At 40.5% G+C, this 27,907-nt stretch overlaps 1 protein-coding gene across 2 annotated transcripts in view; it reads left to right on the forward strand.

The window, feature by feature from the left end:
• Positions 1 to 9,090: 9,090 nt before the first annotated feature.
• ankrd29 (ankyrin repeat domain 29) overlaps positions 9,091 to 27,907 on the forward strand; it is a 37,428-nt gene continuing 18,611 nt past the window's right edge. For both annotated transcript variants that reach the window (XR_009817112.2, XM_061978605.2), the window contains exons 1-7: positions 9,091 to 9,252; positions 9,462 to 9,572; positions 18,649 to 18,747; positions 21,177 to 21,275; positions 21,343 to 21,441; positions 26,404 to 26,502; positions 27,651 to 27,749. Coding sequence is in view for 1 of the 2 variants with exons in the window: in XM_061978605.2 (XP_061834589.2) it covers positions 9,226 to 9,252; positions 9,462 to 9,572; positions 18,649 to 18,747; positions 21,177 to 21,275; positions 21,343 to 21,441; positions 26,404 to 26,502; positions 27,651 to 27,749 (633 nt within the window). In the remaining variant the exon portion in view is untranslated. The remainder of the gene's footprint in view (positions 9,253 to 9,461; positions 9,573 to 18,648; positions 18,748 to 21,176; positions 21,276 to 21,342; positions 21,442 to 26,403; positions 26,503 to 27,650; positions 27,750 to 27,907) is intronic.

Here is a 27,907-nt window from a genome sequence, read left to right on the forward strand (position 1 = left end):
AAAGCACCTCTTCCTGAGGGTGTTTCAGTGTTAGAACTTCACCTTTATCGTTAGTTTTTAAGCCAAAATGCGTCCGTTTTCCTTTTTCTGTCTACACACTGTGTCTGGTTGTAAGTACTCTGTGATTGTGCGCTGCCGAACATGCTCCTCTGCTCGTAAAACCAGCAATGTCGTGATGTGACGACAACGTGCCGTCATGCCTGTTAAAAAAAAGGGGGTAATGAGGGGGTGGGAACCGGTACTTTTTAGAGGCGGTATAGTACCGAATATGATTCATTAGTATCGCGGTTAAATACTAGTACCGGTATACCCGAGTACACGCAAAATCCTCATTTAAATAAGGCTGTCTGCACCACTTTTCAATTGCACACGCAACACGCCCACTATAGTACACTCTATTTTATAGATTGCACACGCCGTTTAGCGCCAGGCGTTTGGATCTTAGTACATCAGGCCCTGAGTGTTGAAAAGGTTGCAAGTTCATTGGGAGATTTACAAAGAAAAGTTCAGGTGTGTTCAACCAGACTTTGTGCAACCAATTGGCTTTATTCTTCACAGCTTCAATGCATTCAATATGTAATAATTCCCAGAAAAGGAAAAAGCTTCTCAGCAGACAACTAGCCATTTAAAGCTGGCACGGTTCCCACCTGTCACTGACAAAATAATCGATGAGATCACCTGCACTCTGGGTCCTTAGTGAGTTACCAACTCGATTTACCACAAATTGCTCATCTCGTTAACGTCTCACTTCAGACTGGAACATTTCCAAAGGCCTTAACTGCCGCCATTAAGCCCCTCTTGAAGAAGAGTAGTCTCGCTGCCACAGTACTATCAGCCCATTTTAAACAAAGTCCGAGAAAAAGTTGTACACCAACAGCTTAGTGACTTTCTCCTTTTTTTATCCATGTGTTTGATACTTTCCAATCAGTCTTGAGGCCCCACCACGAAACTATCAAAATAAGTAAAAAAAGAATACAAAGATAACTACCGGTAAGTAATAAATACCGTATTTTTCGGACTATAAGTCGCAGTTTTTTTCATAGTTTGGCCGGGCTCCAGTGCGACTTATATATGTTTTTTTCCTTTTTTATTATGCATTTTCGGCAGGTGCGACTTATACTCCGGTGCGACTTATACTCCGAAAAATACGGTAAGTGCTTTTATTTTTATCTGACACTATCTGCTTTTTTTCCCCAAGTGACTGTTTTGTTTGCCAGAAATGTACACCTCTTGCCAAATATGATTGCAAAATAAAACCGAATTGTTGTGCAACTCAAAATGTTAACTGTGCTGTTGTTGTTAGTCCAGTGGTCGGCAACCCAAAGTGTTGAAAGAGCCATATTGGACCAAAAATACAAAAAACTAATTTGGAGCCAAAAAAAAAATAATAAGTCTTGTATAAGTGATATAATGAAGACAACACATGATGTAAGAGTATATTAGCTATAATAGCCTACTATCAAAATGACTTTAAAAGCCTTATATAAGTGTTATAATGAAGGCAGCACATGACGTAAGTGTCTATATTAGCCTACTATCAAAATGGCCTTAAAAGTCTTATATAAGACTTATAATGAAGACAACACATGACGTAAGTGTCTATATTAGCTATAATAGCCTACTATCAAAATGACTTTAAAAGTCTTATATAAGTGTTACAATGAAGGCAACACATGATGTAAGAGTATATTAGCTATAATAGCCTACTATCAAAATGACTTTAAAAGTCTTATATAAGTCTTATAATAAAGGCAACACATGACGTAAGTGTCTATATTAGCTATAATAGCTTACTATCAAAATGACTTTAAAAGTCTAATATAAGTGTTATAATGAAGGCAACACATAACAAGTGTCTATATTAGCTATAATAGCCTACTATCAAAATGACTTTAAAAGTCTTATATAAGTGTTATAATGAAGGCAACACATGACGTATCTATATTAGCTATATTAGCCTACGATCAAAATGACTTTAAAAGTCTTATATAAGTCTTATAATGAAGGCAACACATGACGTAAGTGTCTATTAGCTATAATAGCCTACTATCAAAATGACTTTAAAAGTCTAATATAAGTCTTATAAGGAAGGCAACACATGACGTAAGTGTCTATATTAGCTATATTAGCCTACTATCAAAATGACTTTAAAAGTCTTATATAAGTGTTATAATGAAGGCAACACATGACGTAAGTGTCTATATTAGCTATAATAGCCTACTATCAAAATGACTTTAAAAGTCTTATATAAGTGTTATAATGCAGGCAACACATTATGTAAGTGTCTATATTAGCTATATTAGCCTACTATCAAAATTACTTTAAAAGTCTTGTATAAGTGTTATAATGAAGGCAACACATGACGTAAGTGTCTATATTAGCTGTAATAGCCTACTATCAAAATGACTTTAAAAGTCTTATATAAGTGTTATAATGGAGGCAACACATGATGTAAGTGTCTATATTAGCTATATTAGCCTACTATCAAAATGACTTTAAAAGTCTTATATAAGTCTTATAATGAAGGCAACACATGATGTAAGTGTCCATATTAGCTGTAATAGCTTACTATCAAAATGACTTTAAAAGTCTTATAAGTCTTATAATGAAGGCAACACATGACGTAAAGGTCTATATTAGCTATAATAGCCTACTATCAAAATGACTTTAAAAGTCTTATATAAGTCTTATAATGAAGGCAACACATGATGTAAGTGTCTATATTAGCTATAATAGCTTACTATCAAAATGACTTTAAAAGTCTTGTATAAGTGTTATAATGAAGGCAACACATGACGTGTCTATATTAGCTATAATAGCCTACTATCAAAATTACTTTAAAAGTCTTATATAAGTGTTACGATGAAGGCAACACATGATGTAAGTGTCTATATTAGCTATATTAGCCTACTATCAAAATGACTATGTGTCGCAGGCTGAAGCAAATCTTCGTTGACAGAAATGTTTAAATTTAATATTTATTCTACACATTTTTACAACATTAGAAACCATTAGTAAATCAGAGGCTACTCAGAAGGTGAGATAACTCCTGCTTTCATGGCGAGTTTACTGACAGATATAAGTAAGAACTTTGCACTACTTTATATTAGAAATGGCAACAGTGGAGGATGAATGTCACATAACAAGAAGATAGAGGAAAAAGAAGCTCATTGACAAAGGTGGACACGCGCAAATTTTCAGGATTTATGCAGATCCCAAATACGGATCAGCAGGTACCAGCAGGTAAGAAAAGTTGCTTTTGCATAATATTGCGAAACAAAACGCCAGATAATGTCTGACCTTATACACACACCATAATGATACTAGTATGTTGAAGCACATCAAGCGGTGCGGCTTCATAGCTTACCAAAGTCGTACTAAAACATTTTGATAGATTTTTGAGCGCCGTGTGTAATGTTCTATATTTTCAATGGAACATATAACATTTTGGTGTTGTTTACTTGAGTCATATTGCATATTGCAGTCTTTTCATGGTCTTGCGCCCAAAGCACATCTCTGACATGTTAGAACCCTACGAACCACCTCGGGCTCTGAGAACCTCCGAGAGTCTCTTGCTGGTTACCAGAGTCAGGACCAAACATGGTGAGGCTGCGGTTCAGTTTGATGCTGATCAAATCTGGATCAGTCTTCCAGAAAATGTTAGACAGGCCTCAACTTTTTCAAATGTTCAAACCCATCCAGTTATTTGCACTCTTTGATTTTAATGCATGATTATTTGTGTGATTTTCACATGAGGATTGTTGAGGCCAACCTTGTCCTTCACTACGTAAAGCGCTTTGAGTCACTAGAGAAAAGCGCTATATAAATATAATTCACTTCACTTCACTTCTTTGTACAGGCATGTATTCTTTGTACAGCTCTCATATAGGAACTTATTAGATCCAATTAATACCAGAGGTGGGTAGTAACGCGCTACATTTACTCCGTTACATCTACTTGAGTAACTTTTGGGATAAATTGTACTTCTAAGAGTAGTTTTAATGCAACATACTTTTACTTTTACTTAAGTATATTTATAGAGAAGGAACGCTACTTTTACTCCGCTACTTTTATCTACATTCAGCTCGCTACTCGCTACTAATTTTTATCGATCTGTTAATGAACGCTTTGTTTGTTTTGGTCTGTCAGACAGACCTTCATAGTGCCTGCCTTACTGGTGACGTTTCACTTCGTTCCACCAATCAGATGCAGTCACTGGTGACGTTGGACCAATCAAACAGAGCCAGGCGGTCACATGACCTGACTTAAACAAGTTGAAAAACTTATTGGGGTGTTACCATTTAGTGGTCAATTGTACGGAATATGTACTGTACTGTGCAATCTACTAATAAAAGTTCCAATCAATCAATCAAAAGTGTGAAGAAAAAAGATACTTTTTTTATTTCAACCGTATATCCCGTCAAAAGCCTAAAGACTGACCGCACATGAGGACGTTCCTGTCTTCACAATAAAAGTGCCGCTCCGTCGCGCCTGCGCTTTCAAAATAAGAGTCTCCGAAAGCCAGCGCAAACAAGCTAGCAAGCTACGGAGTTTGCCGCCAATATATTTCTTGTAAAGTGTATAAAAACGAATATGGAAGCTGGACAAATAAGATGCCAAAAACCCACCACTTTCATGTGGTATTAGACAGAAAGGAGGAACTTTTCTTCTCCTCCATTAGAAAACTTGGACGTTATCATCACTACTGTCTGATTACAATCAATGCAAGTCATCAGAATCAGGTAATACAACAACTTATATTCTAGTCTTCATGAAAGAAAGGAATCTATATGTTAAACATGCATGTATATTCATTAAAACACCTTTAACATGTAAACAAAAACAGCAAAATAAATAAATATAAATTATATACTGTATATATCAATGTATGTATATATATATATATGATATGAGTGTGTATGTTACTCATCAGTTACTCAGTACTTGAGTAGTTTTTTCACAACATACTTTTTACTTTTACTCAAGTAAATATTTGGGTGACTACTCCTTACTTTTACTTGAGTAATAAATCTCTAAAGTAACAGTACTCTTACTTGAGTACAATTTCTGGCTACTCTACCCACCTCTGATTAATACCAAATAAAATGCGCTGATAAGACTTAGGTGGATATTACCTGAACGACGACACGTCCTGTGTGGTTGCTGAGGGATGGACCACAGAACCTTCTAGCGCTGCGTGGCCTTAGACCCTTTGCCGTGCACCTAATGGATGCACAAAAGAGCACGGCGCAAAATAAGGATAGCATTTTCCCCGACATGATTTATTTGTCCATGCGGCGGTCTCGCGATTCAGATCCTTCCTCTCAGGTCAAGTCTGGTGAACCTTGGAGACAGAGCAAAAGGGAAAGTGAGGGAAAGTGCCGACATGTGCGCATTAGGGGTTCAAAGTTCAATGGGGTGTGGTTGAACATGCAATTTGAGGAAGAAGGAAAAGTACACGTGGAAGACAAACTTCCAACCATTTTATAAAGTCTCACACAAATGTAGACCAGTTGGAAAATGTACACAGAAAATGTGCACTAAAACAGCCATACATTTGTGCATTGTCAGCGTTAAAACTTGGATGTACAAAACCCAAAACCAGTGAAGTTGGTACGTTGTGTAAATGGCAGTGACGTGCGGTGAGGTTGATGGCTGGTGAGGCACTGACTTCATCACAGTCAGATTTACAAACATATGAACCCTAAAGAGTATCTTATTCACCATTTGATTGGCAGCAGTTAACGGGTTATGTTTAAAAGCTCATACCAGCATTCTTCCCTGCTTGGCACTCAGCATCAAGGGTTGGAATTGGGGGTTATTAAATCACCAAAAATTATTCCCGGGCGCGGCGCCGCTGCTGCCCACTGCTCCCCTCACCTCCCAGGAGGTGATCAAGGGGATGGGTCAAATGCAGACGACAAATTTCATTACACCTAGTGTGTGTGTGACAATCATTGGTACTTTAACTTAACTTTAACTTTACACATACAAACTGTAGCACACAAAAAAGCACATTTAATAAAAAAAAACGTTATTATGGTCTTACCTTTACTTATAAAATAAGTCCACGAGCCGCTGTTGTGCTGGATTAATGCACCCCCTGACGAGAGTGTTATATCAACTAAAGCCCTCACTTCAACTTTCCTCGTGCAAGATTGAATCTATTTAAAAAAGTGTAACCGAGGGTTTATAAATGTCGCCTATACTGTATGAAACTACAAAATAACAAACACGGAGGCTCCAGTGTACACGAGGACCACTTTATTTACCTTCTTTCAAAAACTTCCGCTCCACTCAAAAGTGTCATCACTTCCGCTCTTAGCACCTTCAAAATAAGAGCTCAAGGCATATACTGTATAACAGCGCATAACAGGAACTTAACATCACAAAGAGGAAAGCCCATAAAAATAGGTTATCAAAGTTATTTAATAAGAAGCCAAAAAGTGCAAAAACAATAATGTTCGTGTTGGAGGAGTTGTGAATTAGGTACACCTGCAGTCTGCAGGTGTACCTAATGTTGTGGCCCTGCAGTCATTCACAACTCCTCCAACACGAACATTATTGTTTTTGCACTTTTTGGCTTCTTATGAAATAACTTTTTTTAAATAGATTCAATCTTGCACGTGGAAAGTTTAAGTGTGGGCTTTAGTTGATATAACACTCCCGTCAGGGGTTGCCGTGCATTCTACGGCGGGGGTGCAGGAGGCAGCCGTTTTATGATCGCTCAGCACAAGAAATACTTTACACACATACAGTTGTTGACAAAATACACTGTGCATTATATACCTCAGCTAACTAAACTATGGAAATGTATAATATAATTGATATAGCAATACGGTCTCACTGCACAGCAGGCCAGCAGTTAGCCGAGTCCGCAATCCATGGTGAGGCACAACGCAGTGACGTGCCTCAACTGGCTCTTCTCAGTATTTGAACGGCAAATGTGAAAATTCAGCGATTTTAAATAAAAATAATCTAAAACGGGTGAAGTTAAATGGAAAATAACTTTATAGTAAAATCACTGGATACATATAACAATTTAATAAAAATTTAAAAAAAATTACATTTTATTTCTTTCCATGATGGCAGGTGAGGCCCTGCCTCTAGTGACTGCACGTCACTGCTAAATGGTAAATAAAAACAGAATACAAAGATTTGCAAATCCTTTTCAACTTATATTCAATTGAATAGACTACAAAGACAAGATATTTAACGTTCGAACTGGAAAACGTTATTTTATGCAAATATTAGCTCATTTGCAATTTGATGCCTGCAACATGTTTCGAAAAAGCTGGCACAAGTGGCAAAAAAGAGTGAGAAAGTTGAGGAATGCTCATCAAACACTTATTTGGAACATTCCACAGGTGAACAGGCTGATTGGGAACAGGTGGGTGCCATGATTGGGTATAAAAGCAGCTTCCATGAAATGCTCAGTCATTCACCAGCAAGGATGGGGCGAGGGTCACCACGTTGTCAACAAATGCGTGAGCAAATTGTCGAACAGCTTAAGAACATTTCTCAACCAGCTATTGCTAGGAATATAGGGATTTCACCATCTGCGGTCCGTAATACCATCAAAAGGTTCAGAGAATCTGGAGAAATCACTGCACGTAAGCGATGATATTACGGACCTTCGATCCCTCAGGCGGTACTGCATCAAAAAGCGACGTCAGTGTGTAAAGGATATCACCACATGGGCTCAGGAACACTTCAGAAAACCACCGTCAGTAACTACAGTTTGTCACTACATCTGTAAGTGCAAGTTAAAACTCTACTATGCAAAGCCAAAGCCATTTATCAACAACACCCAGAAACGCCGCCGGCTTCGCTGGGCCCGAGCTCATCGAAGATGCACTGATGCAAAGTGTAAAAGTGTTCTGTGGTCTGACGAGTTTACATTTCAAATTGTTTTTGAAAACTGTGGATGTTGTGTCTTCCGGAACAAAGAGAAAAAGAACCATCCGGACTGTTATAGGCGCAAAGTTGAAAAGCCAGCATCTGTGATGGTATGGGGGTGTATTAGTGCCCAAGACATGGGTAACTTACACATCTGTGAAGGCACCATTAATGCTGAAAGGTACATACAGGTTTTGGAGCAACATATGTTGCCATCCAAGCAACGTTATCATGGACGCCCCTGCTTATTTCAGCAAGACAATGCCAAGCCACGTGTTACAACAGTGTGGCTTCATAATAACAGAGTGCGGGTACTAGACTGGCCTGCCTGTAGTCCAGACTTGTCTCCCATTGAAAATTTGTGGCGCAATATGAAGCGTAAAATACCACAACGGAGACCCCGGACTGTTGAACAACTTAAGCTGTACATCAAGCAAGAATGGGAAAGAATTCCACCTGAAAAGCTTCAAAAATTGGTCTCCTCAGTTCCTAAACGTTTACTGAGTGTTGTTAAAAGGAAAGGCCATGTAACACAGTGGTAAAAATGCCCCTGTGCCAACTTTTTTGCAATGTGTTGCTGCCATTAAATTATAAGTTACTGATTATTTGCAAAAAAAAAAAAAAAAAAAAGTTTTTCAGTTGGAACATTAAGTATCTTGTCTTTGCAGTCTATTCAATTGAATATAAGTTGAAAAGGATTTGCAAATCATTGTATTCTGTTTTTATTTACCATTTACACAACGTGCTAACTTCACTGGTTTTGGGTTTTGTAGCTGGGGAGAGGGAAGTCTGGGCTTCCCTGCTTAGGCTACTGCCCCCGCGACCCCACTTTGGATAAGCGGAAGAAGATGGATGGAGGGCGTACTGTAATAAGCTTAGAAGTGATCCACTTGTCATTTATTTTCGTGATGATCAAAAATAGTTTATAAAATGTCCATTAATGAATGAAAGTGAGCGTTGAGTGAATTTTTTTTACTGCAATCTAATTCCCAGCCTTTTGCTGCTTTGTCCCTAATGAGAATATAATGACATCATTCACAAATCATGCCATTAGTTCCATTCGTTGTCTTTTAAGGGAGAATGAGATTCTTTTTTTTTTTTCTTTTTTTTTTAGAAACAAAAAAAAAAGGATTGCAGTGCGAGTGAGTGCTTGTTGTTTTTTTTAACTTTTGCATGTGTCAGCAGTGCCCCCCAGCGGCCGGAGGGCGAAGCTGTCATGCAGCACTGCAGTAAAGGAAAGCGCGCGTCCGCGGTGCAGGTTGTGATGTCCGCCAACACCCCACAGCAGGTGCAGGATGAAGGAGAAGGAAGACACATGAGATACGAATGAGGGACTGCAGGATGTCTTTTAAGGTCAACATCTTTGTTGTTGTTGTTTTTCTGCACACCTGCTCCCTCTTGTGACATGCATGTGCCATTTGATTGGCTGAGCTGCGTGTGCATGCATGCATGCACATGTGTAGGTAGTAAATACAGCCATGTGTGTGCTTTTATTCATCTTATTTCACGCCATTTTCTAACAAGCACGCGTGTATTGGTGTTCATGTGTGTGTTTTCTCCAGAAGGACACGCCGCTGTCCAATGCTGTGTTCTGGGCGGCCCACAGGGGGAACCTGGCCCTGCTCCAGCTGCTGCTCAACAGTGGACGTGTGGACGCAGACTGCAAAGACAAAGTATGAGGTCTAAGGTTACCATCAAAGAAATATATCTGTATTTTGACTCGCTTCATACTGTCACTTTTGAGTGAATAAGTACAAAAAGGTTGAACAAAATTAGTGGTATCATGCTATGGCGTACACTCGTGCAGTGTTTCTTAACAGAGTGGTGTGTACACAAAAATTTCGGTTCGGTACGTACCTCGGTTTAGATGTCACGGTTCGGTTCATTTTCGGTACAGTAAGAAAACAACAAAGTATACATTTGTAAACAATGGCTTTATCCTTTTAACATTGGGAACACTATAATAATTCTGCCCACGTTAATCAACATTAAACTGCCTCAAGTTGTTGCTCAGATTAAATAAAATGACAAAACTTTTCTTGTACATATAAAAAGTGCAACATTAAACAGTTTCAAGTCAACTCATCATGCTTAATTTATTACAGCATTTGGGAAGCCTGTAGTTGATTTATTATGTAAATGTTATATTTTTATCAACATGTGATAGCAGCAGTGACGTGCGGTGAGGTTGATGGCTGGTGAGGCACTGACTTCATCACAGTCAGATTTACAAACATATGAACCCTAAAGAGTATCTTATTCACCATTTGATTGGCAGCAGTTAACGGGTTATGTTTAAAAGCTCATACCAGCATTCTTCCCTGCTTGGCACTCAGCATCAAGGTTTGGAATTGGGGGTTAAATCACCAAAAATGATTCCCAGGCGCGGCGCCGCTGCTGCCCACTGCTCCCCTCACCTCCCAGGGGGTGATCAAGGGGATGGGTCAAATGCAGAGGACAAATTTCACCACACCTAGTGTGTGTGTGACAATCATTGGTACTTTAACTTAACTTTAACTTTACACATACAAACTGTAGCACACAAAAAAGCACATTTAATTAAAAAAAAAAGGTTATTATGGTCTTACCTTTACTTATAAGTGCGGGAACAGTGGTGTTCGTGTTGGAGGAGTTGTGAATGAATGAAATATGAAATCCGTGCTGCAGTCTGCAGGTGTACCTAATGTTGTGTCCCTGCAGTCGTTCACGGCTCCTCCGGCGCGAGCATTGTTGTTTTTGCACTTTTTGGCTTCTTGTTAAGTGACTTTTTTTGGGTAGATTTGGTCTTGCACGTGGAGGGTTTGGGTGTGGGCTTCGGTTGGTGTGGCGCTCCTGTCGGGGGGTGCTTTCTGCGGCGGGGGTGCATTAACTGGCACCAGGAGGCGGGATTACTGCGAGCCTCACAAAGTGCGTCTTCGCAGCAGTTTTATGATTGCTCAGCACAAGAAATACTTACACACATACAGTTGTTGACAAAATACACTGTACATTATATACCTCAGCTAACTAAACTATGGAAATGTATAATATTGTTCATATAGCAATACAGTCTCACTGCACAGCAGGCCAGCAGTTAGCCGAGTCATTGCGCAATCCATGGTGAGGCACAACTGAGTGACGTGCCTCAACTGGCTGCTGATCACCGCACCGTCTCTTTTCAGTATTTAAACGGCAAATGTGAAAATTCAGCGATTTTGAATAAAAATAGTCTAAAACTGGTGAAGTTAAATGGAAAATAACTTTATAGTATAATCACTGAATACATATAACAATTTAATGATTTTTTTTTCTTTTTACATTTTTTTTCTTTCCATGATGGCAGGTGCTCCAGTGACCGCACGTCACTGGATAGCAGGGACCCTGCCATTCAAAACTAGGCTACTGCATTACTAATGATTAATGTAACTATAGCTGAAATGGTGCAATAGGAGAGACTATTCATCCCTGAACACCATGGAGTTCATGTAGGCTTTATGATGTACTTACATTATTATATCAACTATCAGAGACAGAAACTCTTCATTTAACATAATGTCCTTTTTTGCTGCTTCAACACAGCTCAATCATCACAGAAAAAGGTAAAGTGAAATAACAGACAGACAGGGTTTTGCTGTCCGTAACACACACGCACACACACACACACACACACCGCAAAATGAGCTAACGTTACGCTAAAAGCGAATTAGCCTTCACCTCAAGCCAGGACTGTGAGCAAGCTGAGCTGCGGTTTAAGTTTCTAGAAGGTCAACGGGCTCATAGTGATGTTACTAGGAGTTGACTGGGAGGTGTTTATTATAATTTGGGGAGAGTCCGCTGCCTGATGCTTACCTGCTAAACGCTAAGCACTGACTACATGCGCTCTGAATCCGCACTGCTGATTGGCTGTTACCGCTCTGTTTGTAACCAATCAGATGGTTGTGTGGGTGGGACAGTGCTGGGTGCTGTGTAGAGTACTGACAGAGACAGACAGAAGGAAGCGGAGGTGGCTACTTAATATGTTCGTGTGGAAACTCGTTCGGTACGCCTCCGAACCGAACCGAAAACCCCGTACCGAAACGGTTCAATACAAATACACGTACCGTTACACCCCTATATGGCCAACTAAAAAACAGGCGCCATGTTTGCTACCAAGGACGTGTGCGGCTGTGCCCGGATGCTGTTGTTTTGACGTTAGTTTTTCTGACGAAATAAACCAAAATAATACATCTATATATACCGTATTTTTCGGACCATGGGGCGCACCGGATTAAAATAATAATAATAGATTTTTTTGTAAAAAGCACTTTACATTGAGTAAACAACCTCAAAGTGCTACAGTGTATTAAAAAGAATAAAACGATTATAAAAAATAAAAAAAAATAAAAAAACTAGAACAGCCAAATAGCTAAAACTATCCATCCATCCATCCATTTTCTACCGCTTATTCCCTTCGGGGTCACGGAGGGCGCTGGAGCCTATCTCAGCTACAATCGGGCGGAAGGCGGGGTACACCCTGGACAAGTCGCCACCTCATCGCAGGGCCAACACAGATAGACAGACAACATTCACACTCACATCCACACACTAGGGCCAATTTTTTAGTGTTGCCAATCAACCTATCCCCAGGTGCATGTCTTTGGAGGTGGGAGGAAGCCGGAGTACCCGGAGGGAACCCACACAGTCACGGGGAGAACATGCAAACTCCACACAGAAAGATCCCGAGCCTGGGATTGAACCCCAGACTACTCAGCACCTTCGTATTGTGAGGCAGACGCACTAACCCCTCTTCCACCGTGCTGCCCTAGCTAAAACTAGTATGCATATATCTAAAAAAAGGCTTGTTTTTAAAAGAAGGGTTTTTAAGCCTTTTTTAAAAGCATCCACAGTCTGTGGTGCCCTCAGGTGGTCAGGGAGAGCGTTCCACAGACTGGGAGCGGCGCATTGTTCGTAGCTTTGTCCTCGGAGGTTGGAGGAGGTTAGCCTGTCCGGAGCGGAGGTGTCGTGTGGAGGATTTGGGGGTGAGTAGTTCTTTGAGGTAGAGGGGGGCATTTCCATGGAGGCACTGGTGGGTTAGTAGGGAGACTTTGAATTCAATCCTGAGTGGAACAGGAAGCCAGTGAAGGGATTTCAGAGTTGGTGTGATATGGTCATATTTCTGCACTGTCATCAGGATCCTAGCGGCACTATTCTGTATGTAAAAGGCGCACTGCCGATGAGCGGGTCTATTCAGGTCTATTTTCACACAAAAGTCACTGCAAAAAGTCAGTGTTCTAAAACAAGAAAAAAAATTTTTTTTATTTGAACTAAGCAAAATTATCTGCCAATAGAACAAGAAAATTTGGCTTGTCAAGACTTTCCAAAACAAGTCAAATTAGCTAACCTCAATGAACCCAAAAATACCTTAAAATAAGTATATTCTCACTAATAACAACTGTACTACTATATGAGTACGTATTTTCTATTGTTTCATTGAAAATAAAACAGCAAAGTCCATTTGGCTGTCATCTGTTTTAATTATGAGACACAATTGTGTCAAAGTCATGATTTTTTTTTTTCATGCTTGAAATAAGAAATTTTTACTTTTAAAAAAAAGTTGTTTTTTACTTGTGAGTGTTGATGACACAGCTTTGCAACAGTTGATATTCTAGTTTCAAGCATGTTTTACTCAATATAGGTCATCAAATCTCAGCAACAAGCTGTAATATCTTACTGAGATCATTTAGGACCAAAACCCTTAAAACAAGTAAAACACTCTAACATAAAACTTATGTTAGTCCCGGGATGCCCAAAATGTCCATAACACACCCAGCTGAGTCCCACTGGCAGGGGGGATAAAAGTTGGAAAAGTCAGCAAAAGTCCCAAAAATGTTAAAGATAAGTTGCGCCGCCGGCCGGGATGCCCAACATGTCCAAAACGCGCCCAGCAATGTCCCACGGGAAGGCGGGGAGAAAAGTGAGAAAAGTCGGTAAAATGTTCAAAAATCACACACGGGTTCGAGTTCCATGTGGGACTCGAACCTGGGTAGGTATTTTGAAAATTTTGGGGACTTTTGTCGACCTTTCCAACTTTTATCCCCCCTCCCCGTGGGACTCGGGTGTGTTATGGACATTTTGGACAACCCGGGACTTGTGCGGCCGGCGGCGGGACTTGTGGGACTCGAACCTGGGTTGGTATTTTGAACATTTTTGGGGACTTTTTTTCTCCCTTTTCTCCCCCACTTCCCGTGGGACTTTGCTGGGTGCGTTTGGGACTGGAACCCGGGGAGGTATTTTGGACACAATTGGGACTTTTGACCATTTTGGCCGCCTTTTCACCTCTTCTTCCCCACCTTCCTGTGCACCATTGCTGGGTGTGTTTTGGACATTTGGACAAAAATAGTTTCAAGCATGTTTTACTCAATATAGGTCATCAAATCTCAGCAACAAGCTGTAATATCTTACTGAGATCATTTAGGACCAAAACCCTTAAAACAAGTAAAACACTCTAACATAAAATCTGCTTAGTGAGAAGAATTATCTTATCAGACAGAAAATAAGCAAATATCACCCTTATTTGAGATATTTAATCTTACTGAGATTTCAGTTTTTGCAGTGTATAAGGCGCATTAAAGGAGTCTTATTATGATTTTTTGTAAATGGAAAACACTTCCTTGTGGTCTACATAACATGTGATGGTGTTTTTTTGGTCAAAATGTTGCATAGATTTTGTTTTACACATTAAAGTTTAAAATTAAATTAAAGTACCAATGATTGTCACACACACACTAGGTGTGGCGAAATTATTCTCTGCATTTGACCCATCACCCTTGATCACCCCCTGGGAGGTGAGGGGAGCAGTGGGCAGCAGCAGTGGCCACGCCAGGGAATCGTTTTTGGTGATTTAACCCCCAATTCTAACCCTTGATGCTGAGTGCAAAGGAGGGAGGTAACGAGTCCCATTTTTATAGACTTTGGTATGACTCGGCCGGGGTTTGAACTCACAATCTATCGATGTCAGGGCGGACACTCTAACCACTAGGCCACTGAGTAGGATCATCTTCAAGTCGCTTTCCTTGTTATAGTCCAGAATTAACTGCAGGGTGTGTGTTTGTTTTTTTGTTTTTTTTAAAACCTCTTGCTTAATGTTGCATGTGTGTTTGGCAGTGTTGGGACTAACGCGTTACTGTAACACCGTTAGTTTCGGCGGTAACTAGTAATCTAACGCGTTATTTTTTATATTCAGTAACTCAGTTACCGTTACTACATGATGCGTTACTGCGTTATTTTACATTATTTTTTATGTAGTATCGGCTAGAAACAGAAGATCTGAGTGTGTTTTATTGGAGCGCTGCGGTGGAAAAGAAAAGGCGTGCTTTGTGTGGGTGGGGGGGCTCCCATACCGTAGTTGAGGGGCGCAGGGGAGACGTTCCTCCAGGGCCTATGTACTTCGAGGCTAACAACCTTCACTTTACCCGGAAGTGGGTCTTTACAGCTGAGGGTGAATGACGAGGCCGGCGGTTTGTTGCAACTTTGACTTTATTGGACGCAGCCATCCATCAAGCTAGAGCACCTGCACGCACTCACTGTTGCCGTTCCCTCACCTCTCTCGCCCACTCACTCACTGGCGTCACTCACCTCACATGCTGTCATATCTTAAAGGGCCACACACACACACACACACACATACGCTACTCTCATAACAACTAACAAGACATCATGGTGAAGCCAGAAGTCAAGTTTCTTAACATGGAGACATTCTCAATACTTTTCTTTTGTCGAGCACAAAAAAAATAACATTTTAGTTAAATGTAAGTTGTGTCTTGAATCAAAAATCCTATCTACTTAAAGTTAAAATTAAAGTGCCATTATGTTGCAGCTATTTAAAATAGTTTTGTCAATTTGTTCTGGCCTGAAACAAATTGACCCTTTGAAACATATCTTTGTCTTTGTGTGTTGTATGTAGACCACGTTGCTTTCTGAGTTCAGTGATGCAAATGCATGTCAAGTTAATCAACAGATTGTATTATTCTCCAGTGCAATAACAGTACTGAAATGAAGGCTAAAAGGGCATTAATGGGAGCCTTAAAAAAAAAAGGGAGAAAAAAGAAGTAACTAAATAGTTACTTTTCACTGTAACGCATTACTTTTTGGTGTAAGTAACTGAGTTACTTTTGAAATAAAGTAACTAGTAACTGTAACTAGTTACTGGTTTTCAGTAACTAACCCAACACTGGTGTTTGGCCACTGTTCATGGGGGGAAATGGCTTGAAAATGTCAAAGCCGAGTTGCAAACCATCAAACATGCATTCAAAAACGTTCAGCCACACCACCAATGGAAGGAGCGCATATTTGCAACGTTTGTTTCACATAAATAATTGCATAAACTTGCAGCCTTGTACACACGACGTCCTGCAAATAAAAGCTGCACGCTTCTACGTGGGTCAGATGTGCCAAGAACACACAACATTTTTGAAACCACATTCACACAACTCTCATGTCACTACCAACTCACCATCATCGTTGTTACACTTTGTTGGCAGACTAAAAGCAGCAATGCATCTACATCTTTGGACTAGTGTTGTCCCGATACCAATATTTTGGTACCGGTACCAAAATGTATTTCGATACTTTTCGGTACTTTTCGATACTTTTCTAAATAAAGGGAACCACAAAAAATTGCATTATTGGCTTTATTTTAACAAAAAAATCTTAGGGTACATTAAACATATGTTTCTTATTGCAAGTTTGTCTTAAATAAAATAGTGAACATACAAGTCAGCTTGTCTTTTATTAGTAAGTTGTCAGGTTCAAACACTGATGACATCTATTAATCAGACAAGAAGCAAGGAATCATGCAGAGACATAGTTCAATTTAGCTTATGTGGAGAACGCATGGAGCTGCACACTTAGTCATAGTCTCACCCTACGCTCTAAGGTACAGTTCCCGCGTCCCTCTATTTATTCAAGAGTTCCCCAGTCAACATCACCGAGGCCGCCTCTAAAAGGAGTGGTCACACATATCGTGCAAAGCAGCTCCAGTACGCACAATACGTGACAGAATGTGCTGGGGCCTTGTGATTTTGCCTTGTCTCTGCTTTGTCTGCGTGCTGTCGTCTTATCTTTGTTGAGGTCCTTTGAAGTCCTTGGCTGTTAGCAGCCTAAAACAAAGGTAACATCTGCGGCTGAGGCCACCCCTCAGACAAGAAGTTTTTGTCCTTGCACAGATAGAACAAGTACAGCTTGAGCACAATAGCTAATAACTATAGCAACGGACTTTAAGCATACTAAAGTTGTGTGATAATATATACATGATTATTCTAACATAAGTAAACAAACAAAGGCTCCTAATTAGTCTGCTGACATATGCAGTAACATATTTTGTCATTTATCATCATATTATTTTGTCAACATTATTAAGGACAAGCCGTATAAAATGAATTATTAATCTACTTGTTTATTTACTGTTAATATCTGCTTACTTTCTCTTTTAACATGTTCTATCGACACCAATGTTCCCTCTAAGGTCCGCGCCTGTGCAATTGCGCACTGCTCAAGCGTCCTCTGCGCACGGCAAATCTATGCCACGCACAAAATCAAATGAAAAAATAAGCGCATAACAATTTTCGACACGACACGGACACGACAGAGAAAACAGTTTTCGTCATCATTGTTCAAATATTGTAACGTCTGTCGAGACGTTTTGAGGACATTAATTCCATCCATCACTTTACTGAGCAAAACTCTTTATTGTCGGCCATAAACACATCACCAAAACATTAGTAAAAAAAATTATATCTAGCAAAACTGGTCATTTTCTGCAGTACAAACCAGACCCAAAGCAACTTTGTTATATCAACAGCAGCCGCTCGCTCTTTCTCACTTGCGCCAACACATGCACATATGGCACTTAGCCAGTGATGCGTTTACAGCCACACAAAAAGTCGGACAACTCCAACACCAGTCATTCCAGGTCGTTACACTATGATTTACCAATCAAATGTGTGCTTATTCTAGTGTCATTTATTATACGTGGGTTGAGATCAGGGGAAGTTGTTGAGGCACTTGTGATTAAAGGCTATATAAATAAATTGTGATTGTTGTCTGTCTATCTGTGTTGGCCCTGCGATGAGGTGGCGACTTGTCCAGGGTGTACCCCGCCTTCCGCCCGAATGCAGCTGAGATAGGCCCCAGCACCCCCCGCGACCCCGAAAGGGACAAGCGGTAGAAAATGGATGGATGGATAATTCATTGATAATATGAATATGGTACTATATGGTACTCTGGGGGTATCTAGTGGTTGAGGGGTAAAATTACACCTCTAATACAATTTGCGCGTATTTCAAATGGAAATGCTTAGATTCATTTGGGTTTCATGGAACAAGCGTGATAAAATAACAGGTTGACAGTATATTAAAAAATGGCCATTATAAAGGGGAATCAATGAGGGACAAAAGGGTTCCCGTAAACTCCAAGGTATACTCACTCAATAGCTCGCGCTAAAAATGACTTAGCAAAGTACGGACTATGAAAATGATGGCATTAGTTCCTTTATAACTCCTGTGGCTAACCTTTGAAATGCACATTCTGTTGCATGATGTCATCTCAAAAAGGTCCCCTCGAAGGGTTAAGGGCTATAAAAAATACATTTTGATTGACGCTAGATTATCATTATTTAATTCAATATACTGTAACTTGTGGCCATGCATTTTCTTTTTATGTATGTATTTATTTATTTAAGTATTTATTTCTATGTTTTTTTGACTCTCTTCTACTATTACTGTATGCTCTCAGTGTGGAACCACAGCGTTGATGGTGGCGTCCTACAGCGGCCACAGAGAGTGTGTGAAAGGACTCATCATGCAAGGAGCTGACATCAACTACCAGAGAGAAGTAAGATAGTCGGAATGATTTGCTCAGCTTGCATTACAGACAACTGCAAAACCCAAAACCAGTGAAGTTGGCACGTTGTGTAAGTCGTAAATAAAAACAGAATACAAAGATTTGCAAATCCTTTTCAACTTATACTCAATTGAATAGACTGCAAAGACAAGATATTTAATGTTCAAACTGGAAAACTTAATTTTTTGCAAATATTAGCTCATTTGAAATTTGATGCCTGCAACATGGTTCAAAAAAGTTGGCACAAGTGGCAAAAAAGACTGAGAAAGTTGAGGAATGCTCATCAAACACTTATTTGGAACATCCCACAGGTGAACAGGCTAATTGGGAACAGGTGGGTGCCATGATTGGGTATAAAAGCAGCTTCCATGAAATGCTCAGTCATTCACATACAAGGATGGGGCGAGGGTCACCACTTTGTCAACAAATGCGTGAGCAAATTGTTTAAGAACAACATTTCTCTACCAGCTATTGCAAGGAATTTAGGGATTTCACCATCTACGGTCTGTAATATCATCGAAAGGTTCAGAGAATCTGGAGAAATCACTGCACGTAAGCGATGATATTACGGACCTTCGATCCCTCAGGCGGTACTGCATCAAAAAGCGACGTCAGTGTGTAAAAGATGTCACTACATGGGCTCAGGAACACTTCAGAAAACCACTGTCAGTAACTACAGTTGGTCGCTACATCTGTAAGTGCAAGTTAAAACTCTACTATGCCAAGCGAAAGCCATTTATCAACAACACCCAAAAACGCCGCCGGTTTTGCTGGGCCCGAGCTCATCTAAGACGGACGGATGCAAAGTGGAAAAGTGTTCTGTGGTCTGACGAGTCCACATTTCAAATTGTGTCTATCTGTGGACTAGAGATGCGCGGTTTGCGGGCACAACCGCGGAGTCCGCGGATCGGGCGGATGAAATTTTAAAAAATTTGATTTTATCCGCGGGTCGGGTCGGGCGGTTGAAAAAAAAAAAAAAAAGATTTTAAATAGATTCAGGCGGGTGGCAGTTATACCAATTCGGAAATATATATACATAGTTAAATGTTGTTACCCACATACGAAAAACGAGCAGGCACCTGCAGCATATGCCACAACAGAAGAAAAAAAAAAAGAAGAGATGGACACTTTTACGGAGCGGAGAAGGGACGCCTCGCCGGGGTCCGGGACCGAGGCCCCTTCCCCCGAGAGGGCCCCACCGGGAGCCGTAGCTGAGGCGATCCGCGAGAAGGGCCCGACGCACGTCCAGGGTCACCACCGCGCCCACTGCACCGCCACCCCGCCTCGTCCGCCTTCGCCGCGGCCGGCGTCACGCGCAGCAGGTAAGCAGCTTACCTGCCCGCCACCCCCGTGGCCGGGAGCTCGTAACAGGGGTCACTCCGCGCGCTCCGCCCGCGCAGCTTACCTGCCCGCCACCCCCGTTGCCGGGGGCGCGTAACAGGGGTCACTCCGCGCGCAGTGCGCTCACGAAAGGGGTGGGGCTCACCCTGGTTGATATAGACAAGGAGTGTGTAACAACCCACCTGCCGAATCAACTAGCCCTGAAAATGGATGGCGCTGGAGCGTCGGGCCCATATACCCGGCCGTCGCCGGCAGCGAGACGCGCTTGGAGGTGCGCTCAGCGCGGCTCCCATATGATTGCGCACTGGTGTGCGTCTGGGCCGTGACAGCGTGGCACGCGAATGTCTGTGCTGCATTGGATCAGTCTCCTTTCTTTAACAGGCAAAAGCTTTATAACCTCACTAATGCCTTGCATCGTCTATATTAGATATATAACAACGGGCGGGTGCGGGCGGATGCGGTTCTGATTAAATGTTAGGTCGGGTGGATGGCGGATGGTTGACGACTTTCTGATGCGGTTGCGGATGAAATAATTGCCTATCCGCGCATCTCTACTGTGGACGTCGTGTCCTCCGGAACAAAGAGGAAAAGAACCATCCGGATTGTTCAAAATCCAGCATCTGTGATGGTATGGGGGTGTATTAGTACCCAAGGCATGGGTAAGGGCAGCACGGTGGTACAGGGGTTAGTGCATGTGCCTCACAATATGAAGGTCCTGAGCAGGGCCGGCCCGTGGCATAGGCCGTATAGGCAAATGCTAAGGGCGCCGTCCATCAGGGGGCACCACGCAAGTGCCACAAATGTTGGAGAGAAAAAAGAAAAAAAAAGAGAAAAAAAGGTGGTACTATTATTTGTAAATACAAAAAAATAATCCCACGTTAATTAAAATGCAAAGTAAAGCCTATTATTTGTTACAACATCCCCCCGAGGATTTATTTAACAAGTATATTTAACAGTTTTGGCCACTTTAACATTACACACAGCTTGAACAGTACCACTGTTTGAATATTTAAATGATTTTTTTGTGGTGCACCTACCAAAGTTTTTTTGTCAAAATGTTTCTTTATGGTTCTCCCCAGACAGGTTCCACCGCTCTGTTCTTCGCCTCCCAGCAGGGTCACGACGACGTGGTCAAGCTCCTCTTCGAGTTCGGAGCCTCCACTGAATTCCGGACAAAGGTGAGCTGACAAGACCTGATGTCGGCGACAAAGCGTTCGCCATTTTCACCCCCTCGTCTCTTGGCAGGAAGGAGGCACCGCTCTGACCGCCGCCTCTCAGCACGGCCACACCAAAGTGGTGGAGACGCTGCTGAAGAACGGCGCCAACGTTCACGATGAGCTGAATGTGAGCATCGTTTGGTCAGATGTTGGTGTCTCAGCTTCTGGAGTCCAGTCTAAAATACACGCTCACTATCAAGTAGTACTACAATACATACTGTGTGCATCTACAGTGGCACCTAGATACCCTATTTTTCAGACTACAGAGCGCACCGATTTTAGAAGAACAAAATACTTTTACATCTATTAGCCGCACATGACAAAGGGACGCAGATAAATACAATGTGAAGTGAGATGTTTAAAAACGTACATACCTTAATTGTTTTCAAACACTGTCTGTAACACGGCAGTAAAACGGCTGATCAAACAAAACAGAAGTCATCGTCATGGACCTACTAGCTGCGGAAGTCCAATCAGCTAAACAGACTCAATAACAACACGGTGACGTTTTGGTGAATTTATGCAAAAGAATGCCACTGGAAGGTATTAATACAAACACAGACACTTGTAAACATGTTAGCAAATTCGCTAATGGTAACAACCCTAGCTTCATTACACTACGATTAGTACAAATATGCATGAAAACACTTCTACAGGTTTCAGGTTCAAACACTGATGACATCTATTAAACAAGACAAGAGGCAAAGAATTAAACAGAGACAGAATTCAATTTGGACTCAATATTGAGGAGAGTCATCTGTACACTGCACCCTTGTACAGTATCTCAGCACGCTCTGCCAAGAGATTGCATGCCTCCTTCTTTTATTTTGGACCCTCCCCGACCACATGGCCACAACTGTTTCCAAAGGACAAAGGTCGCAAAAAGTTCACAGAAAAGGTCGTAAACAATTCACAGAAATGGTCAGTTCAAAAAGAGTTCGTAAAATAGTTCAAAAAGAGGTCATAAAATAGTTCAAAAAGACGTTCGTAAACCAGTTCAAAAAGGAGGTTCAAGAAGAGGTCTCCTGGAGGGGAGTCTGGTCCTGCTTCCTCTCCGCTTTGAAGTCCCTGGTGAAACGACGTGGTCGCATCGTGATGCGGATGTGGTTCTCCCAAGATATTGGGTTAGAACAATATCTTTCTGTTGATTACCATACATGAAAGACACAAAACACCTTCATTTTGCTTCCCCCCCCTACACAGTGGAGTTTTACAAGCCTTACTCTTGGTAGGTTTCAAAGACAGCTTTTGTCTTCTTGCCTGGAACTCATTTCAACACAAAGTTTTTTGTGATAACTTACAAACAATTATTCTAACAACAGGCATCACACACAGGACGGTTTTGTAAGTATGAATTGTTTTAGATATATTGTAAAACTTAAAAACGTTACTTGGAGTGAAGAATGAAGAATCCTTTCGAGCAGAAACGCTATGGACACTTATGTTTCCGGTTGAAGCCACGAAACAGGAAGTACATTCTCAACCCGCAGCAGCTGCAGTGAGTGAACTCGTCCAAAAGATGATGCCGAAGCACAAAAAATAACACACCTTTTCAGTGTCTCTCTCGGTGTTGAAAACGATTTGATACATAGCATTATGGCCACTTACAAAGAAAAATCCATAAATTACCCGCACCATTTTTTAGGCCACACAGTACAAAGCGTTGGAAATAAATAGCGGCTTATAGTGCGGAAAATACAGTAATCTATATTGAGCGAAGTAAAACCTTTTAATGACTGTACAGGCAATGTTTTAAGTGCAGTAGTACCTCAATTTACAAGCTTAATCTGATCTCTGGTGGAGCGCTTAACTCAAAACACTTGTATCTCAAATCGATTTAATTGTTACAAAAAAAGCAACTTTTCGATAAGAAATATTAAAATAAAAACAACACAATAGAATGTACTAGTAACTACTACAGTAGTTTTATGAAGTAATAATGTACAGCATTTACCTTGGAGAGTGGACTTCTATGGTATCTTCTTCCAGCTACTTCTCCGTCAAAAACACCATCAGTAGCTTCTCCTTATTTGTATGGATAAATGTCGGCCATTTGGATATATGTTTTATTGTCTCTGACTGGAGTTACTCATTCTGCTTCAGTATGGTGCAGGAAAAGGTCAAGGAAATTGGTATCAAAACTCTCCCAGATAAATATGCCTCGTTTTTGCTTGTGTAAGGTTGCATTTCATGATTTAACTTCCCGTCTACTGTCATGGTTGTTGCTTTGTTTGTGTTGCACGCGCCGTTTACGAGTAGTGTGTTTTTCCCAGTCTTTATAAAAATAAAACTGTCAGGTTCAAACACTGATGACAAGAAGCAAAGAATTAAACAGAGACAGAATTCAATTGGCTCAATTTAAGGAGAGACGCTTGGACATCTGTACCCTTGTACAGTGTCATTACACTCTGCCAAAAGATTGCACGCCGCCTCCTTTTATTTGGACCTTCCCTAACCACATGGCCATAGCTGTTTCTAAAGGACAAAGGTCGTAAACAGTTCACAGAAAAGGTCAGTTCAAAAAAGAGGTCCGTAAAACAGTTCAAAAAAAGGTTTGTAAAACAGTTCAAAAAGGAGGTTCAAAAAGAGGTCGTCTGGAAATTGGGCAGATCCTGGCTTCTCTCCGCTTTGTAGTCCTTGGGTTAAAACAATATCTTTCTGTTGATTACCATACATGAAAGAAAACAGAAAACCCTTCATGTTGCTTTCCCCCTTACACAGTGGAGTTTTACAAGCCTTCTTCTTGGTAGGTTTCAAAGACAGCTTTTGCTTCTCACCGGGCACTCAATGTAACACAAAGTTTTTGTGATAACTTAGAAACAATTATTCTAACAAAAACTATAGATGTCAACATTGTGTATGTGCTGAAAGCTTCATATATGGTTGGTAAAAGCTTAAGGTTTTAGTCACGTTTGCTCTCTTTTACTTAGAAACGCCGAGTTGGTGCTTTACGAAACACTCGTAGCTAAAATGCGTTTTTATGGGCAGTTGCACTTTTTGGGGAATTTTGCCTATCGTTCACAATCATTATGAAAGACATGACAGATGATGATGATGATTTTTTTTTTCAAATGCATTCTAACTCAATGAATGTAAATAAAAGTCCACTTACGGAGGAGTCAATGGGAAGTCCTGTATTCCGCCCATAAAACCCAATGAAATAACATCCAAAAAGCGCCAAAGATAATCCATTTACATTTTGCGACTTGAATATTAACCAAGTATTAGTGATATTGTTATTATAAGCGCTGACACAGACGACCTATTTATAGCAGCGACATGATTACCATGTGTCCCTATAGTGACATCAGCGGCTGGTGAGCTGCTTTCATGCCTCGGAGCTTGAAAGTTTTTTTAGATCATAAATCCTGCCTCTCACCCGGATAGTAGAAGGATGAGGATGTATTCCGACATGTTGGTACACTTTAACAGCCAATTTAGACTTGGAAATGGCGAAAACGACACAAAAAGAAATGTGGTTTCACCCCCCTTTAGCATGAGTAATTCTTCATCTAAACAGGAATTTAACAAGATTCTAGCAGTCGGCGTCCTAATGACAGCAAACATTGTACAGTAAGAGATGTTTTATTATGTGTGTTGGCTCTCATGCAGTCTCCAGTGAGTAATAATCAGTGACGTCGGGGGGAAAAAGCGAACGTTGCGTTTTAAAAAATGAATGCACCGCGTTTTCTTAAAATGATCTAAATACATAAATATTAAATGCTATTATAAATGTGTCTGTTACTACATTACATATATACTTACATCATGTTTCAGGTTTGGATGTTTTTTTAAGGGCGTTGTTGGCAGAACAGAGCAGCTTCCATAAGTTCCATTTCAAGCGGACTTTAGATTGCATTTATTTGCTATTTAGAATGCATTAAAAAATATATATATATATATATATATATATATATATATATATATATATATATATATATATATATATATATATATATATATATATATATATATTTCTTTTTTTTTTTTTCTTTTTTTTTTATTATTATTTTTATTTTATTATTTTTTTTATTTATACATATTTATATATATATATATATATATATATATATATATATGGTAACACTTTAGTATGGGGAACATATTCTAAGTAACAAAGACTTAATTAAGTGTTATTTGGACACTAGGGGAACATATTGTAAGTAACAAAGACTTAATTTATTTGGTTAGGGTTAGGGTTAGAGTTAGGGCTAGGGTTAGGGCCATGAAGAATAAGGCATTAATAAGTACTTAGTAATGACTTATTAAGAGCCAATATGTTACTAATTTGCATGTTAATAAGCAACTAATTAACTTATACTAATTATAATTACTAATAATATTATATTTTATTATATTATATATATATATATTAATTATTAATTATAATATTAATTAATATTAATTAACTAATATGTTCCCCATACTAAAGTGTTACTATATATATATATATGTATGTATGTATGTATGTATGTATGTATGTATGTATGTATGTATGTATGTATGTATGTATGTGTGTGTGTTCTTGTCTTACATAAGGATTGCGAATGATAGGCAAAATCCGCCCCCAAAAAGTGCAGTTCCCCTTTAAGAAACACAAATAATATCAAGATAATACTTTAATGGGAAATACTCAACGTTCTAAGTATATCAAACAAACCTTTTACGATGTGATCACTGCAAACTCGTGCGTTCTTCGACTGTGCCATCCTCGACTGGAGTGTGTGCTACTTTTTTCGTCTTCTTTCGTAAAATCTTGCGCTCTTTCATCCTTCTGAAGCAAAAGCTTATGCTTTTTGCAATTTGAACGGTTCCAACAACCAAAAAACAACGCAAGCTTAGGGCATTTTTCTTCGATAATGGTAAAATGTCACCCTATGACAACAAATGCTCACTTGACCACCACTTCGAGCCTCGCAGAGTTAACGAGCCGTATGTGACGTCAAGTGAATACGACCAATGAATACAAAATCAGCATCATGCAAACATGCCTACTAGACAGTTGTAATGGTGATACAGACACTCTTATGTACACATATTCATTCATCAATACGACCACTTCCAATCATAAGATGTTTCTACACCTTAGGACGGCGCCACTCCTCTGTTCCTCGCGGCCCAAGGGGGTCACGTGACCGTCATCCGCCACCTGCTGGCATCAGGTGCCAAGACAAACCATCCGAGAGAAGTACTGGCAACCTTCTCCTCTTCATTCTCCTGATGAATTGTACAGTCGTGGTCAAAAGTTGACATACACTTGTAAAGAACATAATGTCATGGCTGTCTTGAGTTTCCAATCATTCCTACAACTCTTTTTTTTTTTGTGTGATAGAGTGATTGGAGCACATACTTGTTGGTCACAAAAAACATTTATGAAGTTTGGTTCTTTTATGAATTCATTATGGGTCTACTAAAAATGTGAGCAAATCTGCTGGGTCAAGCTTCTGGTTGAATTTGTTGGTTTTCTGACATGGACTTGTTTCTTCAGCATTGTCCACACGTTTAAGTCAGGACTTTGGGAAGGCCATTCTAAAACCTTCATTCTAGCCAGATTTAGCCATTCCTTTACCACTTTTGACGTGTGTTTGGGGTCATTGTCCTGTTGGAACACCCAACTACGCCCAAGACCCAACCTCCAGGCTGATGATTTTAGGTTGTCCTGAAGAATTTGGAGGTAATCCTCCTTTTTCATTGTCCCATTTACTCTTTGTAAAGCACCAGTTCCATTGGCAGTAAAACAGGCCTAGAGCATAATACTACCACCACCATGCTTGACGGTAGGGATGGTGTTCCTGGGATTAAAGGCCTCACCTTTTCTCCTCCAAACATATTGCTGGGTATTGTGGCCAAACAGCTCCAATTTTGTTTCATCTGACATCACATGGACAAAGATCAGACCTTCTGGAGGAAAGTTCTGTGGTCAGATGAAACAAAAATTGAGCTGTTTGGCCACAATGCACTGCAATATGTTTGGAGGAGAAAAGGTGACGCCTTTAATTCCAGGAACACCACGCCTACCGTCAATTCTTCAGGACAACCTAAAACAGGCTGATGACCCCAAACACATGTCAAAAGTGGTAAAGGAATGGCTAAATCAGGCTAGAATTCCCAAAGTCTTGACTTAAACGTGTGGACAATGCTGAAGAAACAAGTCCATGTCAGAAAACCAACACATTTAGCTGAACTGCACCAATCTTGTCAAGAGGAGTGGTCAAAAATTCAACCAGAAGCTTGTGGATGGCTATACAGCCATGACATTATGTTCTTTACAAGTGTATGTCAACTTTTGACCACGACTGTATCTCTTGGTAACAGCCCTCTTCTCTCATCCGACAGGATGGCACCGCCCCCTTGTGGATGGCAGCCCAGATGGGACACAGCGACGCGGCGAGGGTGCTCCTCTTGCGTGGTGCAGACAGGGACGCCTGCAGAGAAGTACGCTCTTTTGTTTTCAGGATTACAAGTGAATGAAACACTTGTTTAGATTGGCAACACTAAATTGGCCCTAGTGTGTGAATGTGAGTGTGAATGTTGTCTGTCTATCTGTGTTGGCCCTGCGATGAGGTGGCGACTTGTCCAGGGTGTACCCCGCC

The sequence above is a fragment of the Nerophis lumbriciformis genome, linkage group LG18 (assembly GCF_033978685.3).
Source record: "Nerophis lumbriciformis linkage group LG18, RoL_Nlum_v2.1, whole genome shotgun sequence".
Lineage (NCBI taxonomy): Eukaryota > Metazoa > Chordata > Actinopteri > Syngnathiformes > Syngnathidae > Nerophis > Nerophis lumbriciformis.